Raw genomic sequence first — 22,721 nt, forward strand, 5'->3', positions numbered from 1 at the left:
TGTCAGAAAAAGGTTCCATTTTTCCCATATCACTTTATTTACGAACATAAATTCAGCTATAGTCCAGTTGCAAGAACAAGACAGATAATGTCTTCCTTCCCTTTGCTTCCCAACATGCAGTTGAAGATGACTGACTTTCAGCAAATACACCAGTAAAACTTAAACTCTACTGAAAATCAATTGTTTAAAGACATGTGATCCAATTAACTCAGTAATGTACCTAACGGAAAAAAAATATTAAGATGACACTCTATATTTGGACTTGAATAATCGCACTGAGACATTAATCTGCAAATACATTTAGAACCTAAGTTTCCATGCCATGATTTTTAGGCAATTGCTCAATTTTACTACTTGGAAAGATTCTGTAATAACAGAGAAAGAAAAAAGTCCATAATGAAAGTGTGTGGGAGAATTTTAAAAGCCTTCCAGTCCTCACAGCACTTTCCTATGTCCAGACCCATCCAACCAACTTTGTATCCTCTTCCTTCCATTGTCCCACACACCACACCACACCTCTCCAGAGCTTGAGGGGAAGCAGAGACCAAAAGAATCCTTGGTGCATGCCATATTCATATTAGCAATTTGTTATCAACTTCAATAAAAACTTCAAACAGACAGCTAGACATACAAGTTCTGAGTAAGTATTCTGTCTCTTCTTCCAATACATAATATTATAAAATGGCTGTAAACCACAAATCTACTCTTGCTTACTTTTTTTTTTTTTTTAAGGGAAGTCTCTGTTTTTAAAACTGTGACGATTGCAAAACTCTACTTAAATTCCAGACTGGAGTATTAACTAACAACATTTCAAAATGCAACAGAAACAGTTTTAACAAGGAATCCGATCTTAATTCCTGCAAGACTTTTATTGTTTACATTCTCAAAGGGCAGACAACAAGCATCCAAAACTCATTCTTAAAATGACTTTGCACTCAAGTTTTTGGAATTGCAACAGGCTTTCACTTTTATAGCCTCCTCTCCCACACGCTGTATTGAAGCCCAATGAAGTTTTTAGAGAGAATTACAGGAAAGACAGATCACAGTGCTTGATACTGTACCATCAGGTATTTGTTGGTAAAACTTCAGCAATGCAGCAGTACTACTACAGCTCTGTTAGTCTTTTTTCCCCTGTTCAGACAGGAACCAGATGCAGAGAAGGAAAGGCCGTCAGCTCACCCATAACAGGGGCACACACAAATCTACTGTCGGTCATTTATTGCCTTTGGAACTGCTCACCCAATTTAATCATATGAAGGAACCTCTGATCACCATCACAGTTAATTTAACCCTACTACCACCATAGGTAAGGCTCTGATAACTAGGACTTTTTGTGAGTTAAAACTATTAATCAGATATGATTAATATTCACACAAGAAGGTGGAACTGGCAAATTTTTATTAATCTCTATGTTTCAGGGAACACCTTAAAGAATCACACTGCATTCCCAAAGCACGCAGATTAATGGTGTAAGTAAACTAAAACAACGAACCACAGCAAATAATTTTGGTCCTCGGTTAACACGTACTTCACACTTGAAACGTAACCTTGGAGTGTGTTAACGAGCATGCTGCAGCAAGCCTCAGAGAAACAGACTTCGAGGAGAACTGGCGGTAGCGGCTGCCCCTAGCTAGCTGCGGAAGAGATCGAAAACCTCCAATTACTTTTTTCTCCTGAGCTAAGGGCCGGGGGGTCACCCCGCAGCGTGACACTGCGCTCCCCACCGGCTCCGCGCCTCGGGCCCCCCGCACGCTGCCCGGCCTGACCCGCCTCAGGCCTCTACGGTAAAGCCTTCAAACCGAAGGAAAAAAAAAAAAAAAAACCAAAACAAACCAAAGCCCAAACACCCCCCCACCCCCATTTTGAGGCCAACCCCCGTCTTTAAAGCACGTTCGCCTTTGCGTTAGGTGAGCTCGGCAAGCTCCTTTTGTGAGAGACAGCTTTAGTAATCACCTTCCTCTGGAGAGCGGGGCTGAGGCAAAAACATCTACCTCAGGACACCGAGCTCCTCTTCCCTCGCTCGGCCCCGGGCGGGGAGGAGCGCGGGCTCGCCCCGGAGCCAGCACAGCCCTGAGGGACCCACCGCCGCCCCCGGGGCGGACGGCCAGAGGGCCCCGGCAGCGCCGAGCCAGCCGACGGGCACAGGGACCCGCTCCCCCCAGCCCTCCCTGGCGCCCTCTCCACTTCCCGCCGCCGCCCCTCAGCGCCCACAGTGACCTCCGCGCCCCGCCGCGTCCTTATCTCACCCCGCCCCGACAGCGCCATTGGCCCCTCCCGCCGCTCATCAGCCGGCTCCCCGCCTCCCATTGGCCGGCTGCCCACCTGCGGACGGGCGCACCGGCCGCTTCCTCGTCCGTCACCCGGCGCCTCGCGCTGCGATTTGAAGAACGACGGCTACTTTGACGCCCCTCGCCGCTAATCACTCGTGAGGAGAGCTGTCAATCACGGCGCCGCCTCGCCTCCGAGTTCTATTGGCCCAGTAACCCCTTTTCGGGCTTGCGTTTCTCCTCATTGGGTAATTGGATCGGATAGGGGGCTGCGATTGGGCAAAAAGCAGGTCTTGAGGGCGGGATTCGGCTCAGAGGGAGAGACCATTGGCCAGTAGGCTGGAGCGGCACAGCGTGATTGGCAGGAAAGGTGAAGAAGGCGGGGCCACCCGAGGTGAGGGTTGTATGAGGTGAGGGAATCTCGCGGGGTCTCGCTGGCTCTGGGCGCGGAGGCGCGCGGTGATTGGGCGGCGGGGGTCAAGGGGGCGGGACTGAGTCAGGGAGTCTCTGCAGCGGCCGAGTCCTATGGGCCGGCCGAGCTGGGTCCCGCTCGGTGATTGGGTGGGGGCGGCTCTCGCGGAGCCTGGTGGGCCGGGTCCGATTGGCTGCGGGCGGGTGTCGGGCGCGCGCCCCGCATGGGGGCGGGGGGGGCCGGCGGGGGGAGGGCAGGCCGGGTGCGCGTGCCCGCTGTGCGCTCCGCGCTGGGGCTCCGTGAGGAGGTGAGTGGCGGCGGCGGCGGCGGCGGCGGCGGCGGCGGGTCGGGCGGCCGAGGCGGCGGCGGCGGCCGGGGGGCGGAGCGGCGCTGCGCGGCGGGGGCCTGAGAGCCCGCCGCCCCCACCTCTGCCCGCCGCACGCAGGCGGCGGAGACCCCCCCCCCCCCTCCCCCCACCCGGCCCGCTCCCGCCCGCCCGCCCCGCCGGGGGAGCAGCCGCCGGCGCCCCCCGAGAGGCGCTGCCCGCCGCCCGGCCGGCCGGGTCGGGCTGTCAGGGCGCCGCCGCCGCCCCCATCGCCTCCTCCCCGCGCCCCTCTTTATCCCCCGGCCCGCGCTCGCCCCTGTCAGTCATTTGTCACTTTCCCCGCTCCCATCTCTCGTCCCGCGCCCCTTCTCCCCCCCCCGGTCCGCCGCTGTTTTCTTCCCTGCCCCGTCCCTTTCTCTTCCTCCATCTATTTTTATCTCCTCTTCATCCCCTTTTGCCCTCCCCCTCCTGATCCTCGCCCTCCTCCCCTCGCTCCTCCCGTCCTCCTCACTTTTTCTGGGTGCTTGTGTGTGTTTCAGGCCTTCGAGGAAAAGTTGCAAACTCCCGAGTTGTTTTTTTTTTTCGCCGTATTTGAGGGAGCAGGTGCCTGAAAGGAGGGAGCTATGTAGGAGGTGCCTGGGCGCTCAGGGAGGTTTCGAGGGGATAAATGGAGAGGATGTGGGAATGGAAGGGGTAGACTCGTCAGTCCTCTCAGGGTATTCCAGGGGAGAGACTCCAAACCCTCCTTCTGGAGGGAAGGGGGATTGATCGCTGTATTCCTTTTTTATTAAAAAAGAAAAAAGAAAAAAAAAAAAAAGAAGTGAAGAAAAAAACCAAACAAAACCCAACCCCGTTGCCCAAGGATGGAGTTTCAGTAGCCAACCACAGCTGGACTCTTGGGGGAAGAGGGTTCGTGCACTCTGGCTCACGCACACATGAAGAGATTCTCCAAATTGTTTGGCTTCGTGAAGAGATAAGGCCAGTTGAGCTCAATGTTTTTAAAGGTGGGCCGTGTATGATGAAACCCAACTTCTTTTAAAGTGTAGCAGATTTCATTTTTATGGCCAAATGACAGCTTGACCCAGTTGTTATCCAATCAAAGGGCATTTTTTTGAATGTCTCTTTGTGGCACAACAGCCAACGCAAAAATGATGGCGGCTTACAATGGCGGTACGTCTGCAGCAGCAGCAGGTCACCACCACCACCATCACCACCACCTTCCTCACCTCCCTCCTCCTCACCTCCATCACCACCACCACCCTCAACATCACTTGCATCCAGGCTCTGCCGCTGCGGTACATCCCGTACAGCAGCATGCCTCTTCGGCAGCTGCGGCCGCAGCAGCTGCGGCCGCGGCGGCAGCAATGTTAAACCCAGGGCAGCAGCAGCCATATTTCCCATCACCGGCACCGGGTCAGGCCCCTGGACCAGCTGCAGCAGCCCCAGCTCAGGTACAAGCTGCAGCAGCTGCTGCAGTTAAAGCGCACCATCATCAGCACTCACAACATCCACAACAGCAACTGGATATTGAGCCGGACAGACCTATTGGATATGGAGCCTTTGGTGTTGTCTGGTGAGTAAAGCAAAAAAAAATGAACCGAATTTTCCTTTTCATTTTTTTACCAGATCATAATTCATTCTTGGTTTTGTCATTTGAATCAGAATACAAGTAAGCTGCTTACTACAATTTTTTTTTTTAACTGGTTCTTCTCTGTTCTTAGAAAGTTGGCTTCACTTGTTTTTGTTGGCAGAACGAGGTTTAGAGTGGTGAAGAGCAACCTCTGACTGACAGGCCGCACCATCAGTCTCTCTTGAGACAAATGCAACACGTTTATATACCTTACATATATTTTATTAGAATATGTATTCTGTGTAGCTAAGCTGTGCTCCCTAAAATTTCAGGTTAACGAATGAGCATTAGAATATACGTTTTAACCTGACTTAAGAGTTAGAAATCAAAAGCGTATGAAAACGTCTTCCTTCTCCAGTCACCTGTCGAGATCTTTGTCTAGGAGAGTTTGACCTGCGGTAGTACGCTGTGTGCTACCTGAAACAGAATGGCTGAACTTTGCTCTCCTCTCATAAATGTAAATGGGATTTTCTATCTTGCTGTAGTACCGCCTACAGTCCTTTTATTCCCTCAGACGCTATTTCAGAGGATTCTGTCGATGGAGCATAATCTCTTCCCATATATTTTTGTGACCCCTAAATACAATGTGTGTAATTATTGCCCTTCAGGATCGTTGAAGCAAAACCGGCACAAATTTTGATACTGTTTTTGTTTGATAAACGGTTGTCAGTTTACCGTACTCTGAACTGTTCAGTAGAAACATGAAAGATGTCTGGGTGATGATTTGAGAGCGAGCGTGTTGCAGCACACTTCCTGTATCACAAACACGCAGTTTGAAGTGTGCAACTGTCTCGTCTCCCTACAGAACTTTCCACAGTGTTCAGTCGAGAAGACTTCTCTGTGGTGCTTTAGGAGTTTTGCTTTAGGTACTGTCCATATTTCGGTTTTACCAAGAGAAGTATTCCGTGCCCGGGGCTGCGGTCCGTACCAGCGTACGGTGGCACAGCGCTTTGCAGGACGGGCCTCGGAAGAGCAGGACACATTATTCCTTCGTCCCGGTCTGTAAAGTCGGTCACTCATAACCAGACCGGCGTTTGCCATACAATCATGTTTTCTAAGAAGGCTGAACAAGCTGCACGACCTAGGCGTAGGTTAGTGTCACAGCTGATCTTGTGCCCCTTGATTCAGGAGGCCTAGGGAGATAATTTAAATGCTGAGTTTTCAAAGTCGGAGGAGTGCTGTTGTACAGTCAGGACTGTTGTGTTCTCGCTATGGAACAGTATAAAAAAGTTGATACGAAAGAATGAAAACTGACGAGGAATCTGTGGTAAAAAATTATCTAAAGATTATTTCCATCTGTTCATGTATTTTTTTTCATAAAGTGTGGAGTTTTTTAACTTACAGGCTTGCTTAAATTTAGATTGTTATGTAAGATTAGACCTTGTTACCATTTCTATACGCATTTTGTTTACCTGTACATATTTCCTAGATCTTTATTTCCTCGGTTCTTTTTGCCAAAAAATAAGGTGCAGAGAGAGATCTGCTTTCATAATATTCAGGAGAATAAAAGGTCACGCTTGAATATTTAAATATAATAACATAAAAAGTGCTGAGGGGGGAAAAAAGAAGTGTATAGAGCAGAAGGGTCTGCTCCTGACGGCCGTCAGGTACAGAGCGGTGCCGAAAGCGGCCGCCCGTCCCGAGGCCCCTGACCCCCCGGCTGCCTGACACAAGCGGGAATCGCCACTGCTGGGGCTGCGCTTGCAAAGTTGTAACCACAGCTCTTACTGCGAGATAACAGCATCTTAAAAAAAAAAAAAGAAAAAAAAAAGAAGAGGGAGGGTGTTAAATAAAATAAAAGCAGAAGCCTGGGGCGCAGATCTCCTTCGGTAAAGCTGTGAGGCTACACGGACCGAGAATGTCATTGGTCGACATTAGTTCCTCTTTGCTCACATTTGTTTGAATTCTGTGGTCAATGTTAGGCTTTTGGCATTTCATATTAACTTCTGCAAGTGATGCAGACCGAATTTAGGAGTCTGCAAGCAATAATTAAACTGAATTTTGGGTTTCATCAGATCGTGAAAGAATGCCTGTGTGATTTAATTTTAGCCATGTGAGATAATGCAACTGAACATAAACATTGATTTGGATATTTATAGTTTAAGTTGACTTAGCCATGAGAAATGTATATACTTTGGTACAAGTGTAACACAGAATTTTCAGTAACATAAGGCCTAAGCTAATTTTGAATAAGGATTCTGTTGCTTATCTGTGTCTCTTTCTGAGCACGTATTGGCACGAACAGATAACTGGAAGTTCATATCTGTACTTCTGAGGGAAATGGATGCTGTTCTACAGACGGTTTGAGTATTTGAAGAAGTAGTCTTTCATCTTGCTACTCAGATGTGTCATTGCATTGTCTAGAAAGATACAACTTACCCTGCAGTTAACTTCAGCTCGTCAAATAAGTAATCAGCAGAGTGTGGTATTGAGTTTCCCGTTAGCTTGCTGAGAGAGATTTTGACTTGGCAGTTGAATTAGCATTTGTCATTAGTTCATTTGTCTGGTACTTCATGACGTTTTGGTGTAGCTAATGTGCTGCTGGAGTTTTTCACTCATGAAGAGCCAAAGCATCGTGCTTCAGCATTTTCATTATTAACCCGTGCAGGGTTGCGTTGCTGCCGCTGGTGTTTGTACACACAAACCGTATCCTTGCTCATCTATCACCATTACGTTTTAAATCACCTATCCATGGCACGTCGTCTCCTTTGACTACAAGTTGATTTTAAAGTGAACTTAACCCAAACTGGCAAAGTAGAAAAGAACATGATGTACAATCAGCAATTAATTGCTAAATTCATCTGTTTTCATTGTGCTTTAACGTAAAGATGTGCATATTAATGCAATACCAAAGCTCGGTGTTTCTGAAACGTGACAAAAGAGGGGGGAACGGGAAGTTGCTGAAGCAGGAAAAGATGCGTAGGGACCTTCCCCAGGTTCTGCAGATTTGCGTAACTGTGCTCGAGTTTGGCACATTGCCATGAACCAAGTTGTGGACCTAATTTGCTGAAAACAGAGCAATTTGCTTGTAAGTATTCGCTCTTAACACAGTCTTTAAGTGTTGGAAAAAATCCGGATTTTAGTTTCAGCGATAAACTCTGTTTGTGCCGCATGCTTCAAATTGTCTGTCTGATTTTTGGAAGTCTTGTGTGTATTCTGAGAATAAGGAGCTGTCCTCTGCAGAAGTGCTCCCTGGTTTGCTGGGGAGACATGCTACTGCCATCTGGTGGGATTCTGAAAATTATTATTATTAATAATAATAAAATATCCTTTGAACCTGCCGGGGCTCATAGGTTTAGGAGTGAAGGGTAAAGCCTTAATACCTTTGCAAGAGGTGCTCGTGCTGTTTTCATGCAGGGTTCCAAGACCAGTGAGGAGGAACTGCAACTTCTGTAGAGGTAGACAGGGAATAATTACTTTTGTTGCTGGTTCAAGCTGTTAACACTGCTGCTGAAATTTTACGAAAATGTCTTGTTGGTTGGGATATATCCACTCCTGTGGGATAAGAAACTGTGACTCTGTCAGGTGTGTGGGGATTGTGTTTGTCTTATGTGTGTGTCTGATTTTGAAAAGTTACTGTGATTTGCCAAAGATTGTGAAATCAAGCGATTTGTTTTATTATTATCAAAACTATGTTAAATGGCATCTTTGTGGGAAATCTGTTACAAATGACAACAGAAAAAAGTATATATTTTTTTTTAAAGTCCCGATTTACACAATTTTAAATTGCAGTGTGGTTTTTAATGCATTTGTTCTGTTGATTCAGAAACTCAGAGCAGCATAACATTCCAAATAGGTTGGCTGTTGATGTTGAGATAGGACGTTATGTACAGGCTACCATAACTCTTAAAGGTAGAAATCATTTGGCCCGAATCTACGGTTCATTCCTGGCCTTCAAAGGCCTGAAATGACCAAAGTCATTGCTAAATAAAAATCACAAGAATATTGCATACAATCGATTGTTGCCTGGACCCTAGTACTATTTTAAGAGGGTTTTATCACTATACTGATACTAAGCACAGCAGTAGGAAAGACATTTCCAAGATAAACCGATAATCTCCTAACCGTTACTTTAAAGGAACATGTCATGCTGAGCAAGTATGCAATATAGATAATTTGTTTTGGACAAAATTGCTAGAATTTATATTAGGGGGAAAAAAAAAGGTGTAACGCCTTCAAAAAAGTATGAATAACTGCAGGATACGTTCTTCTTCTGATGTCTGATATTGCTGTGAACCACGATGGTGTTTTGCATAGTTAATGCAAATAATAATGCAAAAGTTCAGTCTGGTAAGCACGCAAAGTTTAGAAAAAAGTGAATTATGAAAATTTGTTTTATGAAACCTTTCTTTCAGTGTGAGAGACATTTTTTTTTCCTAAGCTAAAGCTGTTTATATCATGATCTTTTTCCAGTCCCTCAAAACTCAGCTTTTAGCGGAAGACAGTACTTGAGCATTAGGAAAATGTCCTATGCTAATTAGCGTTTAAATGGACAATTGTTTGCTTTGCTTTAAACTATTTCATCTGACATTTTGTATTAGTCTAAAATGACTTTTTTGTGATTGATAAAAAATATACAAAAGGGCTCTAAAGTTCATCCTGCAGCTCTCCCTGTGAATGAGACTGAGCACAAACGGTGAACTGTAAGCAGGGAGCGATATCTCCGGTAGATGGAACAGAATATCCACCAGAATTGGATAAAGAGGCTCTGGAAGGAGTAATCCACGCCAATAATGTTATCCGGAGAGAAGATCCCTACAAAACATTCAAACTAAGCAAATCCAAGACAAATCCAAAGAGCCTTTTAAAGTACTGATATTACAGCCGGCTAAGATGCAACAACAGTACTAATCAGGACTATAACTCACAAAAACCTTCTTAAGGGTGGAAAACATCTCTGTGTGATATGTTAATTTTTGGTGTACTGAAATTTGCTTTTAGTAATGGGCAACAAAAGCATTTAAAATTCATAAATAAAATGGTCAGAAATAGTTTTTAAAAAAATCCTTCCAGGTTATTTGGAGGACTTGCCTGTCTGTATTGACTGTTGTGTTTTGCACTGCTGATGGTGTTCACTCATTTAGGTAAATATGAGGCTTTTCCGTGCAAAGATGCATCTGCTTTGTCTACATAGACTGTAACAGGAAAATGTGAACAGAAATTTCCAGTTAGAAAAGATTAGCGCTGTTTAGTTCTTTCTAGTTCCAGTATGCAAACGCTTCCCCTTAGAAGCTGAGATAGAAAAGTCATTATAATTGCCTGACTTCTCATGGATGACGTTTTTTAAATGATGTCGCCTCTCGTCGTGCCGCTGGGTAGAGTCTCTTTCCTACCAGTAGCCTGTCCCGAATGGGCTGGGGGTACCCGCCAGAACCGTTCCAGGTAGCAGCACTGCCTCGGACACGGGCTTTTTTGGTTTTGCACTTTATGTGTCACACTTCAGTGAGTTCCTCTCGTCCAGCGTGTGATGCAGACAGGCAGTGATTTCCTAAGAAAGAGACTAAGTGGGTTTTATCCAGCTATTTCTTGGAGGAAACCATGAGGATGCCTGAGGCAAGAGAGACAATACTGGCAATGGGCACATTACGGAGCAGAGTGTGTATTGTGTTTCACACTTACCATCACAATTTAAGGATCTGCAGGTGATTACCTGTAATCGCTATGTCAGTATTTTTTAAAGGGTTGCTTTGTCTAAATCGGATTCTGACCCTATTTGTGAAGAAATGTAGTAGAACAATGACCTTATTCAGTTTTTTTATATGGGAAATTTTGCAAAGCTTATATGTTTAATTTGGGGTGGACTTTTTTCAAATTTCATGAGAAGAAAAATTGTGTTAACTTTTAAATGACTATTCCCCAAATGTGCTGAATTAAATGAAACGGATATAATAACTGCTTGCATTCTAGCTAGACGTTGGGAATTAGGTGAAATTCTATCTAAGTAATATACTAGATTGTTCATTATTGCCTTGTAAGATGATGCAAGAAGGAAGGAATGTGGATAACTTCCCCCCCCTCCCCAAAGTTGGGCGAGGACCGTTTTGGATAAATTAGCTCGCTGTAATTTATGCCAGGGTCAGCTTTTCACAGGTCACTTGAAATGCGTGTTGTTCTGCAGCACCTGCAAATCTGGGTCTTGTTTGTATCCACGTACAACTGTAGGCTGGTAATGCAGTTAGGTCATGGTAGCGTTCAGTATTTTCTCTTTCCTCGGAATTCTGCAAATGGTACAGTGGAACAGCTTGTGGCTGGATCTACAATCTAATATTGATTTTTCAGAAGACCTATTTCTGACGTTCTTTTCCCCTCTCCCTCCCCCTCCCCCCCCGCCTTTCACCTCTTTTTTTAAGAGAGCGTTTAAGTTGTCAATTTCAGTAATCTGAAAACACAAATGCCTTTAGTGTTTATAAACGGGTGAAGGCGTAAAATTCATACCGAGTGTATGTGATCAGGGGGAGTAGTAAATAAAGGCACGTAACAAGTGTGTGTGCCGCATGAGGCTGCCTGATGTCGCTAGGCTGCGTGATTTCTTGGGGGAACAGCGGGATTGAGAGTGAAAATAGCTCTGGGCAGGTAAAGTAGAAGGAAGCCTTTGGGATATGTTTGAAGTGTTTTTTGATGGCTTGTAATGGTTGTATCTGGGCCTCATGTATCTTTAATCCTCTGGAAAGTTCTGCCTTCTAGTCTGGAACACGTAACGTTCAGCTTTTCATATGAAAAAGTTAGCTCAAAGTTGTAGAGATCTTACTAAAATGGAATTTGTGTTTATTTAAATGGACAATAATTTGTTAATATAATTGGTAATGTTTTTTTAAAATGGCATATTAAAAAAATCCACAAAGATCTGTAATTTAAGTGCTAGAAAATAAGAGAATTGAGAAGCTGGCTTAGTCTGCAAGACTGAGCATAGGTGAATGAGCTTTATGGTGGAGGGAGATGTTTGGGGGAATAGTACTGTATTTAGGTTAAACTATTTCTGTAGGCTCTTGTATGTAAGTAGACCCATCTGTTCTATATTTGAGGGTTAGCTCTTGAAGTCCTGTTTGTCTGAGTTGTTTGGAAGCAAATACCGAACAGCAGCTTTACTACTAGATTTTGTGTACCAAGATCTAGCTCCCAGGTCTTTTATATGGAAGTTTTGGTTGCTTGAGCACAGCACGCCTTTGGTTTCTTAATAAGAAAAGTTGCAGTGGAGCAGTTGAGTCTTCTTTTTACACAGAATGTGAAAAATTTTCCCCTCTCTATTTCTAAAAGATTGAAAAGGCACATAAGGAATGGTACCATCTTCTTGCATGATCCCGGGATAATTTAGTTGGGTGCAGTGTGCAGCTGGGTTGCACCATCTAATCAGTTTACATCTGTATTCTGCTTGGTCTAACAAAGGTTCTCCGCGCTGACTACGTGGTGGCCACCCCTATAACTGGACCGGTGTTCACAATTGCCTGGTAACAACCTGTGTTCTCCTGCAGTACGTGGTATAAGGTGTGCTGAAGCAATGTTAGTTACTTGTTGGTAGCAAGGATATGTTATAGGGCTGTTCTAACTGGTCCAAACAGAATTAATTTTTTTTTTTTCTGGCTTCGTTGCTTATACCTTTGCTGTGTTTAGATTTCTGTGAGTCTCATTTCTGTGCTTATTTCCTAACTCTGGAGCTTTCCTGAGAAGAGAACTGGCAACTTTGCTGAATTCATTAAAAAACGAAGTCCTTGGAGCTGACAATAAGATGATACAGGGGCGATTGAGATTCTAAAACCCTTCTGGAATATGAGAAGTAAAGTAAAAAGCAGGATCTGTACTCAGAACAGGTTCTGGGGTTTACTGAAAACCCATTTATTTCTGGTCAAAAGAATTCAATAAAAAGAAGCTTGGCTCAGTTACTGCAATTTCCTCTGTAACCTTTAGAATCTAAGAGTAAGCACTCGATTTAAGATTAAGTTATAAATATTATTACAAGAGTAATCTATCTGAAAATGTTTGGATTTTGTTTCTGAAATTCAAGTATGTAGTATGATTGCTACTTAATAGCTGATGTCCATTCTAAATTTCTGTAATAGATTATTTAATGGCTGTGATCAATGACTATGTTCACGGTTGCTTAGTACCAGGTATTTACAATGATAATATCACTTTCTATAAACAAAATATAGTCTCAGTTTCCAAGCTGTAGCTTGGATTTATGACAGTTTGAGTCTGTCCTAACTTACCTGTAAAGTTGGGAAATTCTTAAAGTAATAAATAATGGGTTTAGGTAGTGCAGCCTTAGTGTTGATTACACTAATAAACAGGCTCATTAGCACTGGTATAAAGAGTTGAGTTTGGAGTTGTACAGATCTCCTCCTGTGTTACCACTGATGGAAATACCAGTATAGGGTGATGTGTGTGCTGGAGATGGCTGGGAGTGGAAACCAGTGGAGCTGAAGACTGGGAGCTTCTAGAAGGAGAGACTTGGACGAAGGTGGGTTAACTGGAGATGCAGGGTGGAGGATATAGGAGAATCCCTGCTGCATGTGAAATACCCCACTGGCCTGGGCTAGAACTGGGTCTTGTGTCTGCAACTGGTGGCATCCCTCGAAGATGACCGTTATCTTGTCTGGGTTGGAATAGCACAGATTGGTTTCCAAACACAGGAAGAATCTTTATAGCTCTCAAAGTTGTCTAATGTGGATGTGTTCAGCTGTTCTACAAACAGTTAACTGCAGCCGGAATGGTCAAAGCCCCAGTGTTACAATTTGAAAATACATCACGTAGTAGATGCTCTTAAGTTTTGCTTTATTGTGAGTCAAACTAACTATTACATGCAATTTTGTAAAAGTAGACCCCTGAGTGAGGTAGTAGATGCTTAAATGAAAGTGGCTTGTGACAGGCAGTACAAATATGTATGTAAAGGATAGAGGCTTATGTGGTTAATGCAGTTATTTATTGATAATAGTATTTGACCATAATAAGCAGTAACAAGGAAGGAGTGAGTGCGAGTGGTAGTGGATGGGATGGGGAGTGAATGGGGTGGTAGCTGAAGGTAGTACAAACCATAGCAATTATCTGCTCTCTAAATACAGAGATGTTATAAAAAATAACGCTGCTGTTGTAGCAGTAAGCTGTGCCTTTTAAAAAAATAACATAGGTAACATATTTTCTTTACTTTTTTTTCTCCCCACTGTGTTCTGACTGTCCTTTTCATCACTTCCACGCGTTTTTCTTATTTTCCAGTATTGTCTGTGGTACTTTGTACGAAGTGCAGCTTACCAACAGCATGCTTAAATGAAGACAACAGTGTTTAGATATGAGGGCTAAATTGTAGAAAATAAATACTGCTGCTCTGTGGAAATCACTAGAGCCCCATCCATAGAGCATCGTAGGAGTAACTTGGGAAGGAGCAAAGTCATCTGCTCGACGGAAACATTTGGCATTCCTTTGTATGTCATATGTTCCATATAGATGGGCTAGAGACTGGCCTGTGGGTGTAAAACCTGTGCAAATACTTGTGATCCAAGCGTGTAGGTCACGGAACCCAGTATCTTACAGGGAAATCCCCAGCTGCCCTGTGGGCAGTGTCGTGGCTTTGGCTGGACTGGCCACTGAGACCTCAAACCAGCACAGTCCGAAATGCCCTAACTTGGTCAAAGTGTAATATCTTAAAATTGTGAAGGTGCTGATATTTAAAATATTTGATTACATATTGTAGAGTACACTGAGAGCCTTGATCAATGAAAATGTCAGCACATTTTTTCTAGGTTTCAGAGCCCTGTAATTTTGCTACGAATTGCCTACTAGGGGTTCCAGTAGTCATGGAAAAAATGACAGTTGAGTTCAGCTGAGCTGAGTGCGTGATGCGTGAGCGCGTGCAACGTGGTACAAGTACAGCCTCGGAGCACACGGGTGCGTACAGCTTCCCAGCAGAGGGAAGAGGAGACTGGACACACCGCGTTAGGGGAATACAGCCTTCTACCCAAACGCATTGCTGTTCATAGGCCAAAACACCAGAAGCGTCCGGACTTTGTTTTAATATTTAAAGATGTATCTTCTTTTGTTGTGTGAGTGATGCAGAAATAAAGGTAGACTTATGTCAGCCTTGATATTAAATAACTTCCATGGCTATGGCTGATTTTGGAACACAGCCACGTACAGTGTTTGAAAGTGCTTAGTAAGAATTTGAGCTTTAATCATGAGGGCTGTAGCAGAATCAGTGTGTCCTGGTAGTATCGTTCTTTAATTTCCTGATGTGGTATTTTTCTATAAAGGCTTGGAAGCATATGTGTGTGAGTGGAATTTTTATGCTGTTTATGATGTTGGATATAACATCAGAATGGGTATAGCAGAATCATTTTGTAGAATTTGTACTTCGATAAATTATCTTCTGTCATTTCTTTAATTTTCTTAGAACGTGGTATGATGGTATTTATGTGTAATATGAAAAAAATAAGTTCAGAGCTTTCTGTTCAAGAACTCTTGCAGGAAATTTTGTGGAAAAATAAAATATACTGGGAAATGTAGGAGTCCTTGGACTCTGGAGAAGGATTTTCTTTCCCCCATTCTCTTTCATATGCAAATACATTTTAGTAGGGGCAAAAAAAATTGCTCACCAGAGAAACTGGTGTTTTAGTTGCCTTGTCATATTGGAGTGGTGCTATTGCAAATTTTAATCCTAAATCTAATCCTGTTTTCACGGCAATATTTTTCATCATTATTCTGGCACCACCAGGCGGTGCTCTTATAGTTTTCTTCATTTTGTAAACCAAATGTAGTGTCAGAGTAGAGCCTTTGCTTAATGGGAGCAATAAAGCTGAGGATGGTATTGAACTGATGGTCGAGTAGTTATTCTGGCTTTGATCCACATTATTAGCTCTTTCTGAATAGCTACTGACTTTCCCTTCTCTCTTGAAAGTGCGCATAGGGGTTTTAATTTCAGATAATGCATTTTAATATTTTATTTAATATAAATCCTTGCAACTATTGAAGAATATTTGTCTATCAACAGCAAAACTTATTCCATAAAGGTCGTAGCAATTTTCAGAAAAGAGCGATCTTCTTCCTGGGAAGTAATTGCTAAGAGCTGTGCTGGCACTTGTTGAGCTCTGCAAATGAGACTTGAAAGCCAACCTGGTTGTAGGTTAGGAAGGAGAGAGTCTAGCTTGTGGTCTGGGTCAGTGGACTTTGTTTCACTGAAAACCATTTTATTTTTCTTCTAACTGTTTTGATTCCTAATTAATAGGTTAAGGTTTATTACAGGAAACATGGGGAAAGTTAGATCACAGTCCGTTTTGAACCCTTTTCATTTATGTATGGCACGTCTGTCTGGAGCTCACGGTGCGCTGACTTCTGAATGGAAGTGGATGCCTTTCTGTTTTTAACAGAGTACCTAGCTGGCTTGCTCCTGCCTTTGTTTTTAAAGGCCCTTGACAACCGATATGAAACTATTTGAAAGCCCTAAATAAGAGCTTTTTTCCCCCCAGAGATTACATAGTAATCGGAACAAAAGCATTGTTAAAAAGGCTCTTCTCGTGTAGCAATATAACTTTTCTTCGGACGTTTCTGTAAATTCTTGTTGGCTCATTTACTTCGGATCTCTTATTTGGAGGGAGGATATCTAGCAGGTAAGCTTTACAGAAGAAGGAAGAGAATATATCAGTTATTCCCAGATGGCTTGCAGTCAATCTTTCTTAATTTTACCAATTCCTAGGCTAGCATTTTTAGGTAAAATGAAGAAGAGAATTTTCTGAATCTCTCAGTGCTTTCTGACTCTCCGGTGTTCTCCCTGAGGGCTTTTTAAATCCTGTAGACCAGACCTCCTTGATGTTGATTTGTAGCTTGTGGGTGTGTTGATGAAGCAAAATTATTCTTTTCATTATCGTTCTGACTGACTGAAGGGACACGGATCAAATAGGTCATGGAAAGACATGATATTCATGGAATTAATATGCATAGCGTAAGACTGCACAAGGTTACAGATGGAGAGCGTGTAGAGCACAGCGTCCAAGCGCGCCTCAACTTCAGCAGTTACTGCCTCTGGCTCGGCTGTGGCTGCAGTTCGGAGAGGTGCATCTGCGAGCTAGCTCTGGGCTCTTCCTGTGCGCTAAAACAAAGACAGTCAAAACAATACAAGAAAAATTGAGATGAAAGAAATTACAAGACAGTCAAAACAATACAAGAAAAGTCTTTTAATGAAAGTGAGGAGTCTTCCATTCAATTAGCATTTTTCAAGTCATGATTCCTCTTTCAGTCCCAAGGACGCTTCCGGAACAAACAAGAATAGACACAGGCGGAAAGTGACGTCTGGCAAAATGACGATCTGCCAATAGTTTTGTTAAGGGCACATGTCCTCTCAGTGTCGTTCTGGAAACTGATCTTGTTAACGTGATGTGCAGTTAAAGGACAATGCAGTTTAATAGTTTGTGTTTTCTTGTAGTTCAGCATATGTAAATAAATAAAAAAAACCCAAACACAAGAGCAACTGAGAGTTGTATTAAGAAAAATACCCAGCTCTCAAACTGAAACAAACAAAATGAGCAATAACTAGCACCTACCTTATTTTTATGTCTAAATTCAAATTGTTGGGCAGAGAAGCTCCCACATAAGAATTGCTGTTAATTTAAATAAGGAAAACTCTTCTTTTCCTCATCCCTTGTTTCTTTCGCTGCTTTGAGTTGACCGAAAGAATTCACTCTTACTGTCCATGACGTTTTCATATTTTTTTATATGCCTCATCCTTGCTGACAAGCATATCTGATTTGAAAGACTCAGCTTTAATTTAGGAGCTGTGTTTGGCTAAGGGTGCACTTCCACAGCCGCGTTGGTGGCAGCCCATCCGCTGTGCCTGAGTTCATGTGACAGTGTCCCGAATTGTTAAGTCGGCTGTTGAGTGCTGCTTCACGAGTGAATATTCAGTTCACGAGCTGGAACAAAAGAATATGAAATGAAGACCTGCTCAAATTCTTTCCAGGTTTAAATCTTAAAGCCATTAAAAGTTGTCATTTATGATCTGGCAGAGCAAGAAGATGTTTATCTTCTCCGTTTAGATCCAGACAGCTTCTTGAGAGGGACAGTCTCAGTGCGTGTTCTGGGGAACACTTCTGTGTCGATGGCTAAAGAACAACCAGCGCAGATCCTGCATGCCCTCAGCCTTTATGCATAAGTATTCTAACAGAGAGTATCATAAAGCAATACTGATAGGCAAAAATATTTAAAAAAAATAAATCTGTTTTACCATAGGTCACCTGATTTAATTCAAGCAAATAATAGTTCTACCTAACAGCTTAACTAAAAGCAGTTTTTAATTATGAAGTGGAAAGTAACTTTTATTTGTTATTTAAGTTGTTATGGATAGCTCAAGGTATCAAAGTGCTTCTCTGAGCATATTTGCTCATTGATTGTATTTGAAAAGTCAGGATTAAGGTCTTCCACTGTGCTTTCGACGGCAAAGCACTGACACACTTACCCAAGCCTGTAATCTGAATTGCAGCTCTCCCTTTGCCCCTGCAGAAGGAGAAAAGTATTTGTGTGCTTTAGGTTTGGATTATTTATTGTTTTCTGAGGCAGTTGAAGAAAAGTAGGTGAATGTTGACAGAATCGGGACCAGCCTTGACCTACTTGTGGCTTTTTCTCTGATCTCTGTCTGGGGCACGTCACCTTATCATTTTTATGCTTCTGTTTACTCATCTGAAGCCTCATCTAAAACATTAAGTACTGACAGGTGCTTGGTAATTTGAATATTAAATGTCTACATCATCACTCCCACAGTTGCTCCCAAGAAGATTTTGTTACCTATCATATGACCCAGTAAAGGGAATCCTTTTGTAATAATTTTTATTTTGTACTGAACTATTGTTTAAACTTTGGGCTTAAAGGGTTATAGAGCCATTAATTTCATTCCCCTTTGAAATTATGCATTTTCCAAGAGTCTGTATTTTAAGTTAGAATGTCCCAAGACTGGAATTACACCCATGGTAGTGATTTATGTTATCACAAGGTTTCTGGCTGACTCAGAATAGAGAAACATATGTTAGGATTTTCACGTCAGTTCATGGAGATCATTTAAAACTAAATATAGCTTTGAAACTAATAGGTTAGACAAGAGCCCTGCAGGTCTGACTTTGGCGTTTCTTCGGATAAAGCTGTGAAACCAAAACAGCTGCTGTGTAGGATGTAAGTTAGTTTGGTTTATAACAATTCAGGTTGGTTTTTCAGGGCGGGGGGAGGAGGACACACACTTTCCTTGAAGATCCCTTAATATTTTAAAATTATCTAAGATTACATATTGTGGGTAAGTTTTAAAATGGGGAAAAAAGGCCAAGCATCACTGAAGTGTGCGGTCTCCTCCAACGCCTGCTTCTTGTACCTGTTTACTTGGGCGCTGGCGCCGTGAGATTAACAGGGTTGGTCGGGTTTTTGTGTTCTGCTGACAAGTCATGTAGACATTTACTGATATAAAAAAAATAAAACTTTTCAGCAGTGTGTAGGGGTACCGTCCTGCCGCCATCAGCACTTGGAGAGGAACAGAGGATGAGGCCTTTCAGTAAACCTTTGAACGTTGCTACTCTGTCTTAAGGCACCTTTTGTAACTTTAGCCAGTGACTTTAATTGCTGGCCGGTGAGCATATCGCACCTTCAGGCCCTGATCGAATGTATTCAGTGAAGACACAAAGCTAATGCAGTAAATATTATGGCAGGATGAGATTAAAGGAACAAGACTGTTGGAGTGCTCTCTCCTTATTTGTGAATGCCCGTAAAAGAAATGTGTGACGTGTTCTGTTGAGCAACAGAAGATACACTGCCCATCAGCCAGCAGAGCTGCAGTAGCGTATCTTTCGGTTTATACCTGAAGTACAGTTGTATTTTAATCTCTGAGGGTTTGGTGTGGTTGATGATCTCACTGATTAATGTTTCAGTTATTGATCATTATAATGAATTTATTACTCAATTCTATTTCAACCTGAAAATATTATCCTGGAAAAGGAAAGAAAAATAAAGTCAGCAATGGAGACCAGCAAAAATCAGTCATCAGTATTTTTACATTGATCATTTATTTTCTTCTTGTATTATTATGCAGTTATTAAACGTTCAGATAGACTTGCAGTGGAAACATTTCTCAGTTCTGAAGCTAGAGTTCGTTTCACTGGCTTTAACAAATCATCTGAAAAGGTATGCTTTTCTTCAGGTAAGCATTAGATACAATACTGGCATAGTGATGCTGTCCTGTCTCACAAAAAACCCTAATTATTTGTTTGAGCAATGGTCATACACTTTATCACAGTTCCAAAGGGTCACGTTAAGTCTTGGGACGTGTTACAAAGGCAGAAGGTTGAGGTTACAGGACTTGATCTTTGACAGGAACAGTACTGACTGCCAAATGCTCAATACCAATCAGTTACTTAAAAAAAAAGTATAGACAAGGACTTGCTTTTGCCTGAAAAGTTAGATTTTGCAAATTTTACAGTATTTCAGTCATGGAGTAGTAAGCCAAATGATCTCTCGTGGAATTATCAGCAAGCTGAGAAATTGCATTGGTTACACGTTCTGCCTGTTGCAGACATGAAAGAGTTTTAAAACGTCGCTCTCAGCAGGCTGTTAATTCAAAGGTACTATTTACCTGTCTATTTTAGTCTGTCACTCTAATATCTTAATATTTCTGAAATTGCCTTTTGAATCTAACGAAAAGGAGTGGTTATGGCTCCAACGTAATTGCGACTGTCAAGGAAATAGGTGGAATTTTTACAGCGCTATGAGACTTGATGGTATGTGACAGAGGATCATTCACTTCACTGGTCCGTGGTAATGGGAGACTGATGTCTCTCTAAACTCCCGCTTAATAAATACAAGCCGGTGTTTTTTTTTTCCTTATTCTTCTTTGCAAGGTTGTGGGTCTTTCTTAAATCTTCATTAACGTATCCTAAAATAAAAAGCACTTCTTCTGTGTTCCAAAAATATCCCATAACCTTAAAGCATCTTTTAGACTTCTGGGTTGTACAGGTTATGACTTTATTTCACACTTGTGCTTTGACATGTCCCTTCTGTTCCTACAATAATTCAAAGAAGGAATGACTGTGCAGTGTTGATCGCATAGAAATCTTTACACAGGAAAAAAAAATTAGTAGCAGTTTACAATAATTTCTGTGAGTAAAATGTACAGAGGAAGGATCAAAAGAACTGATGTGCAGTTGCCTTATACACAACGAGGAAGGTGCCATTAATGTAGTTGGGCTCTTTACCACTATTGTCAAAATATATAAAGGACTATCTTCAGTTTGAGTTGCCATTATGAGAAAAAGCAGTATTGTCTCTGACAGAGGTAGCACTAAAAGAACTTTTGCCAAATGCGCTATTTATTTTGTTTCTCAGCTCTTAGTTCTGGTTTCTTCAGTAGAGGAGGAATTGAGACGTCTCTGGTTAGTGTTTATTTTGGCCATTGTTAAATGTTGGTGTTGGGAATTGCAGTACCTTATAAGCTTAATGTATATTTTAAGTAATATTTTAAAGTTCTGTGATTCTAATATCCATTCCCATGCAAGACAGATAAATAAAAATACTGTTGTTTAAAATGATTTCTGGTAAAGGGAATGGAAGAGAGAGTGGCAACTAAGAAGTATTCTGAGTTGCAATACTGCATTCTATATTATTGTTGTTAATATTTGTGTTATAATAAGGAATGGGCAGGATACAAGTCGAAACTTTAAAGGTCAGTAAATAAGATTTGCCTCTTCCAGGTAAAAACTTGGATGAATGTTCATAGATTTATCATTACTGCAGAATTTGGGGAGATGAATGTAAATAGCAGTATTTCATAAAATTAAAAAGTACTGGGAGCCTCATACAACAAACGGATCAAAGTCCTGAGGCGTAGTACTTAACCAACTCATACAACTATTTCCCTTGGTGGTAGCAGAGAGCGCTGGAGTGTAATTACTTTGGAGTGAAGTACTGTGTTTCAAATATTTGTTGCAGACTTTGGTTTGAGTACTCTTCTGATTTTTTTCATATGCTGGCAAACAGCCAAACATGATAGGGTGGAAAAAAAGGAATGGCTGAAATACGATAGTTTTAACCGGGAAGATGAAGTATTGAGATTGATTCTCTGATATTGAGATGAGGTGCGGTGCTGGGTCGCAGTGATTATTGTGTAGCTTCATGGGAGTAATGAGGCAAAAAGGAGTTTAGTCACTGTTTATTGTTTTGTTTTGTTTTGTGGCTGTCCCCCACCCCAGGAGAGGTGGGAGGGAGGACAAGGGGTGCAAGGCAAAGCCGATAGTGAAACTGAAGGTGTTGGGGATGATTATTATGGGAAGCTGGGTGTCTGTTTAGAGGATATGACCAGAGACTTTATTAACCTACTTTGCTACAGAGGCGCAGAAATATTCTAGGAATTGTGCCAGAGCCTGGAGGCTTGTTGGACACAGAGAAGAAGGTTTCTCATTTGGGTTTCCCTTGGTTGGCTAGTGGGAATGGGAATAGAGGTCAGTGAATTGGGCCAGGAATGTAGTAGTTCGTGTAACTGTGGCACGCTTTAAAAATAAAAAGAAAGAAGTACAAAAATACAACAATACATGGAGATTTATGTGTTTGTTGGGCATGTTATTCTTTTGTGAACAACTCAACCCTTACGGAGCCATGCCATTGACTGAAAAAAAAAAAAAGAATTGCTGTTATGGAATTAAAAAATATATCTGAATAAATGTCCTATATAGTGTAATAACTTATTCTAGCTGTGGTTCGTATAGGCGGTTGAGAAGTAAATAAAAAGGTCTCAAGCATAGCCAGAAAATTTTGTGTAAATGGGGAAATAAATTTGATTTGGAAAGCAGTTTCAATTTTAAGCTTCCATGAAGGAAGACAAATTAAACATTTTTAAAGATATTAACCATAACAGTATCCCTTTAATTTTCTATCCTTTCTTTTAAGTAAGATACTCTGAATCAATTTTTGTTCAAGGAGACAGATTTCTTGCAGTAATCAGTTTTGCTTTTAGCTCTGATTTTTAAAGAATAAGTGATAATGGCGCACATGCTTGAGGGTGTGATTAGAACGCAACATTAAAAGGCTTTTTAGGACATCTAGGGTTGAAAAAGGAGCTCTGGAGAGGTCTGCATTTGGCAGCTG

The 22,721-nt window shown here is 42.2% G+C and overlaps 2 protein-coding genes across 7 annotated transcripts in view; one reads left to right on the forward strand and one right to left on the reverse strand.

Moving 5' to 3' along the window:
* Window positions 1–2,366, reverse strand: part of LYRM9 (LYR motif containing 9) — a 40,575-nt gene extending 38,209 nt beyond the window's left edge. Inside the window, exons 1-2 of one of the 6 annotated variants that reach the window (XM_082493219.1) lie at window positions 2,323–2,345; window positions 1,529–1,634 (exon numbers count right to left, since the gene is read on the reverse strand). The gene's annotated coding sequence lies outside the window, so the exon portion shown is untranslated. Of the gene's footprint in view, window positions 1–1,528; window positions 1,635–1,953; window positions 2,172–2,246 lie in introns of those variants that run through there. The other 5 variants (XM_082493220.1, XM_082493218.1, XM_082493221.1 and 2 more) reach the window with 5 other exon arrangements.
* Window positions 2,367–3,342: 976 nt separating this feature from the next.
* The window catches only part of NLK (nemo like kinase), a 62,850-nt gene continuing 43,471 nt past the window's right edge, over window positions 3,343–22,721 (forward strand). Inside the window, exon 1 of the mRNA XM_082493306.1 lies at window positions 3,343–4,577. Coding sequence (XP_082349432.1) covers window positions 4,120–4,577 — 458 coding nt within the window. The 5' untranslated portion in view covers window positions 3,343–4,119. The remainder of the gene's footprint in view (window positions 4,578–22,721) is intronic.

Source organism: Vanellus vanellus (assembly GCF_965231255.1).
Source record: "Vanellus vanellus genome assembly, chromosome: 19".
In the NCBI taxonomy this organism is placed as follows: Eukaryota; Metazoa; Chordata; class Aves; order Charadriiformes; family Charadriidae; genus Vanellus; species Vanellus vanellus.